Source organism: Scyliorhinus torazame, chromosome 4 (genome assembly GCF_047496885.1).
Source record: "Scyliorhinus torazame isolate Kashiwa2021f chromosome 4, sScyTor2.1, whole genome shotgun sequence".
Lineage (NCBI taxonomy): Eukaryota > Metazoa > Chordata > Chondrichthyes > Carcharhiniformes > Scyliorhinidae > Scyliorhinus > Scyliorhinus torazame.
In genome coordinates, this window is record NC_092710.1 from 344,657,509 (window position 1) to 344,672,393 (window position 14,885).

General features: G+C 44.7%; 1 protein-coding gene across 1 annotated transcript in view; it reads right to left on the bottom strand.

Moving 5' to 3' along the window:
* LOC140411190 (dynein axonemal heavy chain 8-like) overlaps window positions 1-14,885 on the bottom strand; it is a 2,783,184-nt gene that overhangs the window by 1,984,877 nt on the left and 783,422 nt on the right. Inside the window, exon 29 of the mRNA XM_072500280.1 lies at window positions 10,603-10,838. Coding sequence (XP_072356381.1) covers window positions 10,603-10,838 — 236 coding nt within the window. The remainder of the gene's footprint in view (window positions 1-10,602; window positions 10,839-14,885) is intronic.

Sequence of the window (14,885 nt, forward strand, 5' to 3'; positions counted from 1 at the left end):
GGAACACCACTGGTCACAGCCCTCCAATTAGAGAAGCATCCTTCCATTGCTACTCTCTGCCTTCTATGGCCTAGCCAGTTCTGTATCCACCTTGCCAGCTCACCCCTGATCCCGTGTGACTTCACCTTTTGTACTAGTCTACCATGAGGGACCTTGTCAAAGGCCTTACTGAAGTCCATATAGACAACATCCACTGCCCTACCTGCATCAATCATCTTAGTGACCTCCTCGAAAAACTCTATCAAGTTAGTGAGACACGACCTCCCCTTCACAAAACCGTGCTGCCTCTCACTAATACGTCCATTTGCTTCCAAATGGGAGTAGATCCTGTCTCAAAGAATTCTTTCCAATAATTTCCCTACCACTGAAGTAAGGCCTGTAGTTCCCGGGATTATCCTTGCTACCCTTCTTAAACAGAGGAACAACATTGGCTATTCTCCAGTCCTCCGGGACATCCCCCGAAGACAGCGAGGATCCAAAGATTCCAGATGACATTCAGTTAGCCACCATTAAAGAATAGGATCATGTGAAAGATTTCCGTGTTCTTCTGGACCATCTCAGCCAGAGAGGACATAGCACAAATTGCCCAACATGAGGTTGTCCAATTAGGTCAGAAGATTTCAATCACTTGGGAACTTACCCAAGATAGAACAGAGACAATTCGGGCTTCCAAAGAGCCCAGCACTGTCCAAGAACTGAGATCTTTTTTGGGTTTGTGTACCTTTAACAGAAATTGGATTGATTCATACACACATTGAATTACCTTTTAAAGGGAAATGGGAAATCAAAAGAGGAGGTTGACTTTACAACAGAACAGAAAGAAGCCTTTGTGAATCAGAAACAGGCCTTGTGCTCAGCACCAGCTCTGGGAATTCAAAATAATGGGAAACCATTTACCTGTTTGTCCATGAGAGAGAAGGCTACATGACAGCAATCCTAGCCCAGGAACATGGGGATCAACATAGACCAATTGGGTACTATTCAGGAAAATTGGACACAGTAGCCCTCGGATGGGGAAGTTGCCTGAGAGTCGTGGAGGCCACATGTAAGGCTGTAGCGGTTACTGCAAGTATTGTCCTAGACCAGAAGCTAACCATTAAATGCCTTCATACAGTTCATGTGCTACTTTCAATGAATAGAGTCACACAAGTCACCTCAGCCAGATGGACAACAGCTTTGGAAGCCCCTAATCTCCATTTCCAACAGGCAAGCCCAGTAAACCCATCATTGCTGCTCCTAGAGAAGTGGGGTGGGGGGTAGGGGAGGTTGTGGTGGAGTGAGGAGAAGAACATGACTGTGTTGAAATAACAGAGGAAATGGAGGAGGCGCGCCTGATAGAAGAAGATCCATTACAAAACCCACACTTAGTTTTGTTACAGACCATTCCTCTTTTGTTGGAAATGGCATTCGGAAAGCAGGATGGACAGTCACAAGCCTGCACACCATCATGGCAAAGGGAAGTTTTTCCTCAGAGACATTAGGCCAACAAGCTGAGTTAAGGGCACTATCTGAAGCATGTCGTGTGGCAAAAGACCAAACAGCTAACATCTATACAGACTCAAGGTATGGTTTTGGAGTAGTTCATGACTTTGGCCAATTATGGAAGAAAAGAGGATTCCTCACCACCACAGGAACACCTATTCAAAATGGGAACGGGGTACGGGATCTACCAGAAGCTTTAAAATTGCTAAAAGTGGCCATTCTGAAATATAAGGCCCACACTAAAGAGACCGCAGAAGCACAAGGGAACGCCTTGCAGACCAGGCAGTGAAAGAAGCTGCCTCACAATGCAATTCACCAGACAGATCAAAACAAATCTGCAGACTGCAAGTGCGCAGCCTGCTACAAGACCTACATAAAATGCAAAGTGAGTGTTCACGAGAATAAAAAAGGACATGGATGGAAGCAGGTATCAAATTCTGTGAAGATGACATTTGGAGACAAGCAGAGACAAATAGACCGTAGGATCATAGAATCATACAATTTACAGTGCAGGAGGCTGCCATTCGGTCCATCGGGTCTGCACCAGCCTTTGGAAAGAGCACCCTACCCACGCCTCCACCCTATCCCCATAATCCAGCCGGAATTGAACCTGGGACCCTGGAGCTGTGAGGCAGCAGTGATAACCACTGCGCCACCGCACCGCCCAGAAGAGCTACAGCTAGCCACACAGTTAAGGTTCTATGCAAAGACCAGTTGCACCACAGTCACTGGTGCACTATTTGGCCCAACAGATCCACTCATGGGGGCACCTGGCCCATCAACAGATGTTGGCTCAATTCCAGAAAAGCTGGTGCGATCGAGGATTCAAGAAACGTGCGCAGGCGGTGGCACTGTTGCGTCACCTGTCAGAAGAACAATTCAGCACCTATAACATCAATGTCTCAGTTAATAGCTCCTGCCCCTGCAGAACTATTCCAGCATATACAGGTCAATTACATTACACTTCCGCCATGTCAGGAATACACTGACATCCTGGTAATAGTGGTAATAGAGGTCTTCCTGGTCAGAAGAGCTACAGCTAGCCACACCGCTAAAGTTCTATGCAAAGACTATTTTCCCAGATGGGGAGTACCAACCAGTACAGACTCAGACAATGGAACCCACTTACAGGCGGTGTTTGCAAATAAGTTTCGAAGCTATTGAATATCCAGTGGGAACTACATTGCCGTTACCACCCACAGTCCTCAGGACAAGTGGAACGCATAAACCGGACCCTGAAAGAGAGATTAACAAAGTCTCACCATGAAGGAATGCCATGGCCTCAAGCCTTACCACTCATCCTGTGCAGTACCAGAGCAACACCAAACAAAACCACGGGCCAGAGTCCATTTGAAGTAATTACTGGCAGGCCCATGTCCTTGCCAGGGACTATTGACTGACAAAAAGCTGATTGTCATTTGATTGAGTGATGCATTCCTTAAATATTGTCAGAATCTAACAAACGCCGTCAGTTCTGCTTCCTTACAGGTATCAGCAGTGTGGGGTGACCCTCCTGAAGGCAGGAGTTGAAGTTTAATAATAATAATAATAATAATTGCTTATTGTCACAAGTAGGCTTCAAAGAAGTTACTGTGAAAAGCCCCTAGTCGCCACATCCCGGTGCCTGTTCGGGGAGGCTGGTATGGGAATTGAACCTGCGCTGCTGGCATTGTTCTGCATTACAAGCCAACTGTTTTAGCCCACTGTGATAAACCAGCCCCCGTCTACGCAGAGTCATTGCAGAAGGAACCGTTGGGGTCCAAGTGGGACGGACCCTATCTGCTGCTGCTCACAACCCAAGCGGCTGTGAAGGTCCAAGGAAAGAAATTCTGGATCCATGCCTCACATATTAAAAGAGATCATTATGGTTAAAGTTAATTTCTGTAAAACGTTTCCGCCATTTTGATTTTTGGTTGTCCTTTCAGCTTAAAAGACCATGCCCAACCCATAAAGGCTCACTAGGAGTTAAATGATAACAATTTTCTTTCTATGTTCAAGGTGTATGCCAAAGATGTCAACGTTTCCAAATGTTGGGCATGTATCGCGATTCCAAAAGAATCCCAAAGAAAAAGATGGGAGAATAGTAACTTCCAATAAATAATTGTTTAAGCACTTGGACCATAAGACATAGGAGCAGAATTAGGCCACTCGGCCCATTGAGTCAGCTCCGCCATTCAATCATGGCTGATATTTTCTCATCCCCATTCTCCTGCCTTCTCCCCATAACCCCTGATCCCCTTATTAATTAAGAACATATCTATCTCTGTCTTAAAGACACTCAGTGATTTGGCCTCCACAGCCTTCTGCGGCAAAGAGTTCCACAGATTCACCACCCCCTGGCTGAAGAAATTCCTTCTCATCTCTGTTTTAAAGGATCATCCCTTTAGTCTGAGATTGTGTCCTCTGGTTCTAGTTTTTCCTACAAGTGGAAACATCCTCTCCACGTCCACTCTATCCAGGCCTCGCAGTATCCTGTAAGTTTCAATAAGATCCCCCCTCATCCTTCTAAACTCCAACGAGTACAGACCCAGAGAAAAAATGCTGGAAAATCTCAGCAGGTCTGGCAGCATCTGTAGGGAGAGAAAAGAGCTAACGTTTCAAGTCCGATGACTCTTTGCCAAAACTGACAAAGAATCATCAAACTTGAAACGTTAGCTCTTTTCTCACCCTACAGATGCTGCCAGGCCTTCTGAGATTTTCCAGCATTTTCTCTTTCGTTTCAGAGTCCAGCATCTGCTGTAATTTGCTTTTATTTATGAGTACAGACTCAGAGTCCTCAAACATTCCTCATACAACAAGCTCTTCATTCCAGGGATCATTCCTGTGAACCTGCTCTGGACCCTTTCCAAGGCCAGCACGTCCTTCCTTAGATACAGCGCCCAAAACTGCTCACAATACTGCAAATGGGGTCTGACCAGAGACTTATGCAGCCTCAGAAGTACATCCCTGGTCTTGTATTCTCACCCTCTTGACATGAATGCTAATTGCATTTGCCTTCTTAACTGGCGATTGAACTTGCACGTTAACCTTAAGAGAATCGTGAACAAGAACACCCAAGGTGTAAAGTAAAAATGGGAACATGTCATTTGAAACATGGAAGTCTGGGGAAACCTGACCTGAGGATACATGAGAAAATGTAGGGAAAAGTCCCACGAAGGGTTAACAGCAGCTGCAAAAGAAGGTTTTGAAATGCAGATAGCCTTTATCAAACAGGCGTTAAGAAAACAGCTTGTGACTGCCCAAGCTGTAAAATTGATGCCTGTCTTTCAAGTCAAAGCAGTTTGAACTTTTAGTTACATGGAAAATAACAATATTTTGCACCTTCTTTGAAGTTATTTATTTTAGTAAGCAGCGAAAAAAGAATTGCTAGGATCTTCAGTTGAATTGGGTGACAAATGTTTAGGTGTGAAATCCTGCTGGCACCAGTTGAATATGGGAAGCTGGAGACAATGTGTCCATGAGAACACACGTTAACCCCAAATCGGAGTCAGAGTTCTGACAAGCTAAGGGCACTATTTGGTAATAAAGCAACTTTAGAAGTGACAGGAACCAGATGTAACACCCCTCGAGGATCAAAGCACTTTTGAACATCACAAGGGAAAAAATGTAATCAGAGTTCAATGAGCTAAAGTCATGCTCAACATGAATGCATAGTCGTGTCAGAAATAATTCAGATTAAAGGTACCTTGAACAATCAAGAGTAAAATAAAGTTACTTTACTATAATGTCATATCAACTTAATAACTGCTAGAAGGAGAATATAAACCGTAAATCGGGGACAGCCAGCAGATTCAGCTCTCATAGCTGCCCTCGGTCATGGGAGGGATTGAACACAGAAGCCGAGCAGAACAGTGAATCCATCAGGAGAAAACCAAAAGTTAAAGAAAAGTTTCAACCAACCAGGAGAATCCAGGAACAAGATCCTTTACTTTTCTGCAAAGACAGTGATCTGGGGCGAAATTCTCCTACCCGCCCCGCCACATTTCTGCCCCGACCGGCCGGCGGGAGTCTCCGTAACACCGGCCGATCAATGGGGTTTCCCATTGTGGGGCAGCCCCACGCCATCGGGAAACCCCCGGGCGCCGGCAAAACGGAGACTCCCCCCGGCGGAGAATGACGCCCCTTATCTTTTAAAAAAAAAATATAATAATAAAATAACTTAAAAGTGTTAACCTGAAATAGTGGGTATTACAAAGTCTACTTTACTTACTTAGCAACGCGGGACCCAGGATCGATGCTACTAAGTGGTAAGTAGCTGAAATCTCCTATGAAGATATGAGTTATACCGGAAGATAACTTGAAAATATAGATTGACCTGAATAGCACCCACCTAAGTCTGCGTAGGAGTCAGGTAGTGAGAATCCCTGTTCACCATTTAGAATGTCTTATTGACCCTGAGTTGGTATCGGGGGAATTCTAAGAATAGTGGTGAATTTGTTTTACTTCAAAGTCCCTTTGTGTTTCTGATTTCCTAAGTATTTCCCCATTTAGAAAAGCGTCTATGCCTAAATTCCTCTTTCCAAAGTGCAAACCTCACACTTTTCCACATTGTATTTCATTTGCCATTTCATTGCCCACTCTCCTAGCTTGACCAAATCCTTCAGCAGCCCCCTTGCTTCCTCAATACTACCTGTCCCTCTACAGATATTTGTATCATCTGCAAACTTAGCAACAGTGCCTTCAGTTCCTTCTTCCAGATCATTAATGTATTTTGGAAAGGTGCAGAAGTCACAGGGTAGTAGTCATGGGTGACTTTAACTTCCCAAATATTGAGTGGAAACTCTTTAGATCAAATAGTTTGGATGGGGTGGTGTTTGTGCAGTGTGTCCAGGAAGCTTTTCTAACACAGTATGTAGATTGTCCGACCATAGGAGGGGCAATATTGGATTTAGTACTTGGTAATGAACCAGGGAAAGTGATAGATTTGTTAGTGGGGGAGCATTTTGGAGATAGTGACCACAATTCTGTGACTTTCACTTTAGTAATGGAGAGGGATAGGTGCGTGCAACAGGGCAAGGTTTACAATTGAGGGAAGGGTAAATACGATGTTGTTAGACAAGAATTGAAGTGCATAAGTTGGGAACATAGGCTGTCAGGGAAGGACACAAGTGAAATGTGGAACTTGATATGTATGTCCCTGTCAGGCAGGGAAGAGATGGTCGAGTGAGGGAACCATGGTTGACAAGAGAGGTTGAATGTCTTATTAAGAGGAAAAAGGAGCCTTATGTAAGGCTGAGGAAACAAGGTTCAGACAGGGCATTGGAGGGATACAAGATAGCCAGGAGGGAACTGAAGAAAGGGATTAGGAGAGCTAAGAGAAGGCATGAACAATCTTTGGCGGGTAGGATCAAGGAAAACGCCAAGGCCTTTTACACATTTGTGAGAAATATGAGAATGACTAGAATGAGGGTAGGTCCGATCAAGGACAGTAGCGGGAGGTTGTGTATTGAGTCTGAAGAGATAGGAGAGGTCTTGAACGAGTACTTTTCTTCTGTATTTACAAATGAGAGGGGTGATATTGTTGGAGAGGACAGTGTGAAACAGATTGGTAAGCTCGAGGAAATACTTGTTAGGAAGGAAGATGTGTTGGACATTTTGAAAAACTTGAGGATAGACAAGTCCCCCGGGCCTGACGGGATATATCCAAGGATTCTATGGGAAGCAAGAGATGAAATTGCAGAGCCGTTGGCAATGATTTTTTCGTCCTCACTGTCAACAGGGGTGGTACCAGGGGATTGGAGAGTGGCGAATGTCATGCCCCTGTTCAAAAAAGGGTCTAGGGATAACCCTGGGAATTACAGGCCAGTTAGTCTTACTTCGGTGGTTGGCAAAGTAATGGAAAGGGTACTGAAGGATAGGATTTCTGAGCATCTGGAAAGACACTGCTTGATTAGGGATAGTCAGCACGGATTTGTGAGGGGTAGGTCTTGCCTTACAAGTCTTATTGAATTCTTTGAGGAGGTGACCAAGCATGTGGATGAAGGTAAAGCAGTGGATGTAGTGTACATGGATTTTAGTAAGGCATTTGATAAGGTTCCCCATGGTAGGCTTCTGCAGAAAGTAAGGAGGCATGTGATAGTGGGAAATTTGGCCAGTTGGATAACGAACTGGCTAACCGATAGAAGTCAGAGAGTGGTGGTGGATGGCAAATATTCAGCCTGGATCCCAGTTACCAGTGGCGTACCGCAGGGATCAGTTCTGGGTCCTCTGCTGTTTGTGATTTTCATTAATGACTTGGATGAGGGAGTTGAAGGGTGGGTCAGTAAATTTGCAGACGATATGAAGATTGGTGGAGTTGTGGATAGTAAGGAGAGCTGTTGACGGCTGCAAAGAGACATAGATAGGATGCAGAGCTGGGCTGAGAAGTGGCAGATGGAGTTTAACCCTGAAAAGTGTGAGGTTGTCCATTTTGGAAGGACAAATATGAATGTGGAATACAGGGTTAGCGGTAGAGTTCTTGGCAATGTGGAGGAGCAGAGAGATCTTGGGGTCTATGTTCATACAACTTTGAAAGTTGCCACTCAAGTGGATGGAGCTGTGAAGAAGGCCTATGGTGTGCTCGCGTTCATTAACAGAGGGATTGAATTTAAGAGCCGTGAGGTGATGATGCAGCTGTACAAAACTTTGGTAAGGCCACATTTGGAGTACTGTGTACAGGTCTGGTCACCTCATTTTAGGAAGGATGTGGAAGCTTTGGAAAAGGTGCAAAGAAGATTTACCAGGATGTTGCCTGGTATGGAGAGTAGGTCTTACGAGGAAAGGTTGAGGGTGCTAGGCCTTTTCTCATTAGAACGGAGGAGGATGAGGGGCGACTTGGTAGAGGTTTATAAGATGATCAGGGGAATAGATAGAGTAGACAGTCAGAGACTTTTTCCCCGGGTGGAACAAACCATTACAAGGGGACATAAATTTAAGGTGAAAGGTGGAAGATATAAGAGGGATATCAGAGGTAGGTTCTTTACCCAGAGAGTAGTGGGGTCATGGAATGCACTGCCTGTGGAAGTAGTTGAGTCGGAAACATTAGGGACCTTCAAGCAGCTATTGGATAGGTACATGGATTACGGTAAAATGATATAGTGTAGATTTTTTTGTTCTTAAGGGCAGCACGGTAACATTGTGGATAGCACAATTGCTTCACAGCTCCAGGGTCCCAGGTTCGATTCCGGCTTGGGTCACTGTCTATGCGGAGTCTGCACATCCTCCCCGTGTCTGCGTGGGTTTCCTCCGGGTGCTCCGGTTTCCTCCCACAGTCCAAAGATGTGCAGGTTAGGTGGATTGGCCATGATAAATTGCCCTTAGTGTCCAAAATTGCCCTTGGTGTTGGGTGGAGGTGTTGGGTTTGGGTAGGGTTCTCTTTCCAAGAGCCGGTGCAGACTCAAAGGGCCGAATGGCCTCCTTCTGCACTGTAAATTCAATGATAATCTATGATTAATCTAGGACAAAGGTTCGGCACAACATCGTGGGCCGAAGGGCCTGTTCTGTGCTGTATTTTCTATGTTCTATGTATTTTAAAAAATAAATTTAGAGTACCCAATTAATTTTTTCCAATTAAGGGGCAAATTAGTGTGACCAATCCACCTAGCCTGCACATCTTTTGGTTGTGGGGGTGAAACCCACGCAAACACAGGGAGAATGTGCAAACTCCACACGGACAGTGACCCAGAGCCGGGACCTCGGCGCTGTGAGGCAGCAGGGCTAACCCACTGCGCCGCCGTGCTTCCCTTCATTAATGTATTTTGTGAAAAGTTGTGGTCCCAGCACAGACCCCTGAGGCACACCATTAGTCACTGGCTGCCATCCTGAAAAAGACCCCTTTATCCCCACTCTCTGCCTTCTGCCAGTCAGCCAATCCTCTATCCATGTCAGGATCTTACCATAGGCTCTTAACTTATTTAACAGTCTCCTATGCAGCACCTTGTCAAAGGTCTTCTAGAAATCTAAATAAATCACGTCCACTGGTTCTCCTTTGTCTAACCTCCTTGTTACCTCCTCAAAGAACTCTAACAGATTTGTCAGACCTGACCTCCCTTTGACAAAGCCGTGCTGACTCAGTCCTATTTTACCATGCACTTCCAAGTACTTTGCGATCTGATCTTTAGTAACAGACTCTCAAATGTTACCAATGATCGAAGTCAGGCTAACCGGCCTATAATTTCCCGTCTTCTGCCTCCCTCCCTTCTTAAACAGCTGTGTTACATTAGCCACTTTCCAGTCCTCTGTGACCATTCCTGCCTCCAGTGATTCCTGAAAGATCTCCACCAATGCTTCCATAATTTCCTCAGCTATCTCTTTTAGGACCCTGGGGTGTAGTCCATCCGGTCCAGGTGACTTATCCACCTTCAGACCTTTCAGTTTCTCTGGAACCTTCTCCTTAGTGATGGCCACTGTACTCACATCTGCCACCTGGTTCTCCTGGAGCTCTGGCATCCAGGAGAACCACTTGAAAGGTAAATAATTCACTGGTGATAAGCAAAAGTAACACAAATGTGAACAATTAGATGGCTTTACAAATAAGCAACACAAGTATAATGGACCAAATTGACTCCCTCTGTATCATTGTGTGATAGGAACCCTATATGCAAATATTGAAAAGAAAGGCAGATGCACCAACTGTCTGACATCAAAATAACCACAGCATGGAATTGGTGCAGTAAACTTTGCCCATATTCTCTCTGGGGGAATGTATTACCATATTGAAAAACGGCAGGTTACACAGTGGTTAGCACTGCTGCCCTACGACGCCGAGGTCCCAGGTTCAATCCTGGCTCTGGGTCACTGTCCGTGTGGAGTTTACACATTCTCCTCGTGTTTCCATGGGTTTTGCCCCCACAACCCAAAGATGTGCAGGGTAGGTGAATTGGCTGCACTAAAATTGCCCCTTAATTGGAAAAAATGAATTGGGTACTCTAAATTTATTTTAAAAAACCATATTGAAAAATATCTTTTCAAGCCAATGTACATAAGAAGGACACCACCAAGGTAGGAGAAGAGATAAAATAAATTAAGGAGCATTATTGAAATTAGCTCAAGTTTGGGTTCTAAAAGCCTGAGGACTGTTGGAGAAAGAAAAGACTTGAACAAGTATGTAAAAGATCTGCTCTAAAAGAAAAGGGAACATACCTCAATGGGTGCCAAAGTCATATCCATCTGTATCTCATATCTTCGTATTTCTGCTAAAGACTCCATCGCAAATCTAACGTCATCCAAATCTTGAATAGGGCGTGCCAAATTTTTCACTTGTTCACTGACAAATACTGTTATACTTGACATTTTTGCCTTGTACTGTTCATTCAAGAATCTACAAAGTAACATTACCCAACCTTTGGCTTCCACTAAAAGTGCCATTTTCATGGCTTCTATAGGGAGGCAAAATAGGAAATTATTAAAGTATATCATCTATTTTATTTCACATCTGATCACTATTAACAGATAAATATAAAAACATAAGTTATAGCCCATGTGATGTTAAAATCTTTAACTGTCAGTTCTCCCATGCCTAGAGTTGATGTCAAGGCAGGCTGCTGTCTTTCGTGCTCTGGTGCACTTAATGACTTGGCCTGCGTCCTCTGCAACCCAGCACATTTGGGGTCACCTGCTTCTGTGTAGGGCTGCTTCAGCCTCAGACCAGCATGCAGCGTTGCCTCTAGAAATTGCAATAGATCTTCACACACTTGATTCAGCATCTGAAGTATCTATTGCTTTTCTGATAACCCAAGGCTAACTATCACTGGACCTCTCCAAATTTCTCTGAGGTAAATGGCCAGGGCTGTCTTTGCATCTGTTGCACCCGCCAGTTCTCTGTGCAGATTTCGACCTCATGAAAACCTTTGAGTCTGTCAACTGTGAAGGCTTATAGAGTATTTTCCTAATATCTGGCTGCCCTCAGATATTCTCTGTCTACTCGACAATGACATGGTAGCTGTGATCCTCTCCATGTCCACTCCTTCTTTGAAGCATATGGAAAAATTGGCCTTCCATGTAAAGTAAACACCCTGAAAACTAAAGTCCTCTTCCAATCTGGTTCCATGGAAAAACATCTCCCCTGGTCAAAAAGAACAACGTCAAGATTCAGGCAAACGTGGATAATTTTCCGTATTTTGGGAGATTGTTCTCAGTGAAAGAATACATAGACGTCAAAATTCGTCATCATTTCCAATGTGCCAGCTCAGCCTTTGGCCAACTTAAGATAAGTCCAGAGAGAGACGCATTAGCAGCAAGGAACAGCACAAAACTTCAACGAGCGAGTGGGGCGTAAAGCAGCGAGGGAGCATGTGAGACTTTACCCGCAGAGCAGAACATAATTTAGGTAATTATGTTAGGTAATTTGGACATTCTGAAATCTCCCTCTGTGTACCCGAACAGGTGTTGGAATGTGGTGACTAGGGGCTTTTCACAGTAACTTTATTGCAGTATTAATGTAAGCCTACTTGTGACAATAAAGATTATTATATTATTAGAAAGCAGCAAGGGGGAATGTGAGACTCCAATCAGAAAGAGTGGGACAAGAAAAACAAACCCCTTCCAACATATAGAGTTAGTCCAGAGTCAGTGTTCAGAAAGAAAAGTCAAGTGATGACTCCACAAAGAAGCATGTTTGGTGAGTATTTTCCCTTTTTCTATTATCTGGCATGTGGTAAGTGCCATACAAACCAAATCCCAAAGGAAAACTTAGGACGTTTATCACAATTGTTTCCTATTCATGTTGTTCCTGACAAGTGAGGGATTAATTTATATAACCCTGGTTTCTCCTCTCACTACTCGTCGAGAAACAAAATTCGACTTTCATCACTATAAGCATATTTTCCACAACCCTTCAATTTGAAGTATTCAATTCTCTATAAATAACTCACACAGCAAACTCGAAACATGATAAAATAAAAGAGTTGGTTTATTTCACACACATCACCACTTTTGCACTCATATGATAAAAGAGGGATATAAGGGAAAAAAGGGGTACAGTATCAGGCTACGATAAGAATGGGGAGCCGATGGCTTAATGGTATTGACGCAGGACTAGTAATTCAGAGATCCAGAATAATGATCTGGGGACCCGGGTTCAAATCCCAGTGTGGCAGGTAATGGAATTTAAACTCAATAAAATATCCAGAATTAAAAGTCTGATGATGACTATGCATTGCCACAAAAAACCATCTTGTTCACTAACGGAATCTGCCACCATCCGCTACCATCCTTACCTGGTCTACATGTGACTCCAGACGACCCACAGCATGCCTGGGCATGCCTGAGTTGTATATCCCCCACTCTACCATTACCACCAAGCCAGGGGGTTAACCCTGGTTCAATGAAGAGTGCAGGAGTACATTCCAGCTGCGACACCAGGCATACTGAAAAATGAGGTATCAACCTGATGAAGCTACAACACAAGACTACTTATAAGCCAAACAGCATAAGGAGCAAATAATAGACAGAGCTCAGCAATTCCACAACCAACGCATCAGATCTAAGGTCTAAGAACAAAGAAAAGTACAGCACAGGAACAGGCCCTTCTGCCCTCCAAGCCTGTGCCGACCATGCTGCCCGTCTAAACTAAAATATTCGACACTTCCTGGGTCCGTATCCCTCTATTCCTATTCAAGTATCCTATTCAAGTATTTGTCAAGATGCCCCTTAAATGTCACTATCGTCCCTGCTTCCACCATCTCCTCTGGCAGCGAGTTCCAGGCACCCACTACCCTCTGCGTAACAAAACTTGCCTCGTACATTTCCTCTAAACCTTGCCCCTCACACCTTAAACCTATGCCCCCTAGTAATTGACCCCTCTACCCTGGGGAAAAGCCTCTGACTATCCACTCTGTCTATGCCCCTCATAATTTTGTAGACCTCTATCAGGTCGCCCCTAACCTCCTTCGTTCCAGTGAGAACAAACCGAGTTTATTCAACCCTTCCTCATAGCTAATGCCCTCCATACCAGGCAACATCCTGGAAAATCTCTTCTGCACCCTCTCTAAAGCCTCCACATCCTTCTGGTAGTGTGGCGACCAGAACTGAACACTATCCTCCAAGTGTGGCCTAACATGACTTGCCAATTCTCATACTCAATGCCCCGGCCAATGAAAACAAGCATGCCATATGCCTTCTTGACTACCTTCTCCGCCTGTGTTTCCCCTTTCAGTGACCTGTGGACCTGTACACCTAGATCTCTCTGACTTTCAATAATCTTGAGGGTTCTGCCATTCACTGTATATTCCCTACCTGCATTAGACCTTCCAATATGCATTACCTCACATTTGTCCAGATTAAACTCCATCTGCCATCTCTCCGCCCAAGTCTCCAAACGATCTAAATCCTGCTGTATCCTCTGACAGGCCTCATCGCAATCCGCAATTCCACCAACCTTTGTGTCGTCTGCAAACTTACTAATCAGACCAGTTACATTTTCCTCCAAATCATTTATATATACTACGAACAGCAAACGTCCCAGCATTGATCCCTGCGGAACACCACTGGTCACACTCCTCCAATCAGAAAAGCATCCTTCCATTGCTACTCTCTGCCTTCTATGACCTAGCCAGTTCTGTATCCATCTTGCCAGCTCACCCCTGATCCCGTGTGACTTCACCTTTTGTACCAGTCTGCCATGAGGGACCTTGTCAAAGGCCTTACTGAAGTCCATATAGACGACATCCACTGCCCTACCTGCATCAATCATCTTTGTGACCGCTTCGAAAAAGAGATCTGCAGTCCTGCAACATCCAGCCATGAATCGTGGTGGACAATTAAACAACTCGCTTGAGGAGAAATCTTCAAAATATCCCCCTCCTCAATGATGAAGGAGCCCTGCACATATGTGCAAAAGACAAGTCTGAGGCATTCGCAACAATCTTCAGCCAGAATTGCCGAGTGGATGATCCATTTCGGTCTCTTCCAGAGATCCCCAGCAGCACAGATATCGGTCTTCAGACAATACAATTTACTCCACATGATATCGAGAATTCTCTGAAGGCACTGGATTCTGCAAAGGCCATGGGCCCTGACAATATTCTGGCAATAGTGCTCCAGAGCTACACACGCCCCTAGCCAAGCTGTTCCAGTACAACTACAGCACTGGCATCTACCCCGACAATGTGGAAAATTGCTCAGGTGTATCCTGCATACAAGAAACAGGACAAGTCCAACCCAGCCAATTATCATCCTATCAGCCTACTGTCCATCATCAGCAAAGTGATGCTTGGAGTCATCAACAGTGTTATCAAGCAGCACTTACTCAGCAATAACCTTCTCACAGATGCTCAGTTTGGGTTCCGCCAGGGCCATTCAATCCTACAGCGAGTAACTCACCTCCTGACCCCCGCAAAGCCTGTCCATCATCTATAAGGCACAAGGCAGGAGTATAATGGAATCATAGATTTACAGTGCAGAACTAGGCCATTCGGCCCTTGGAA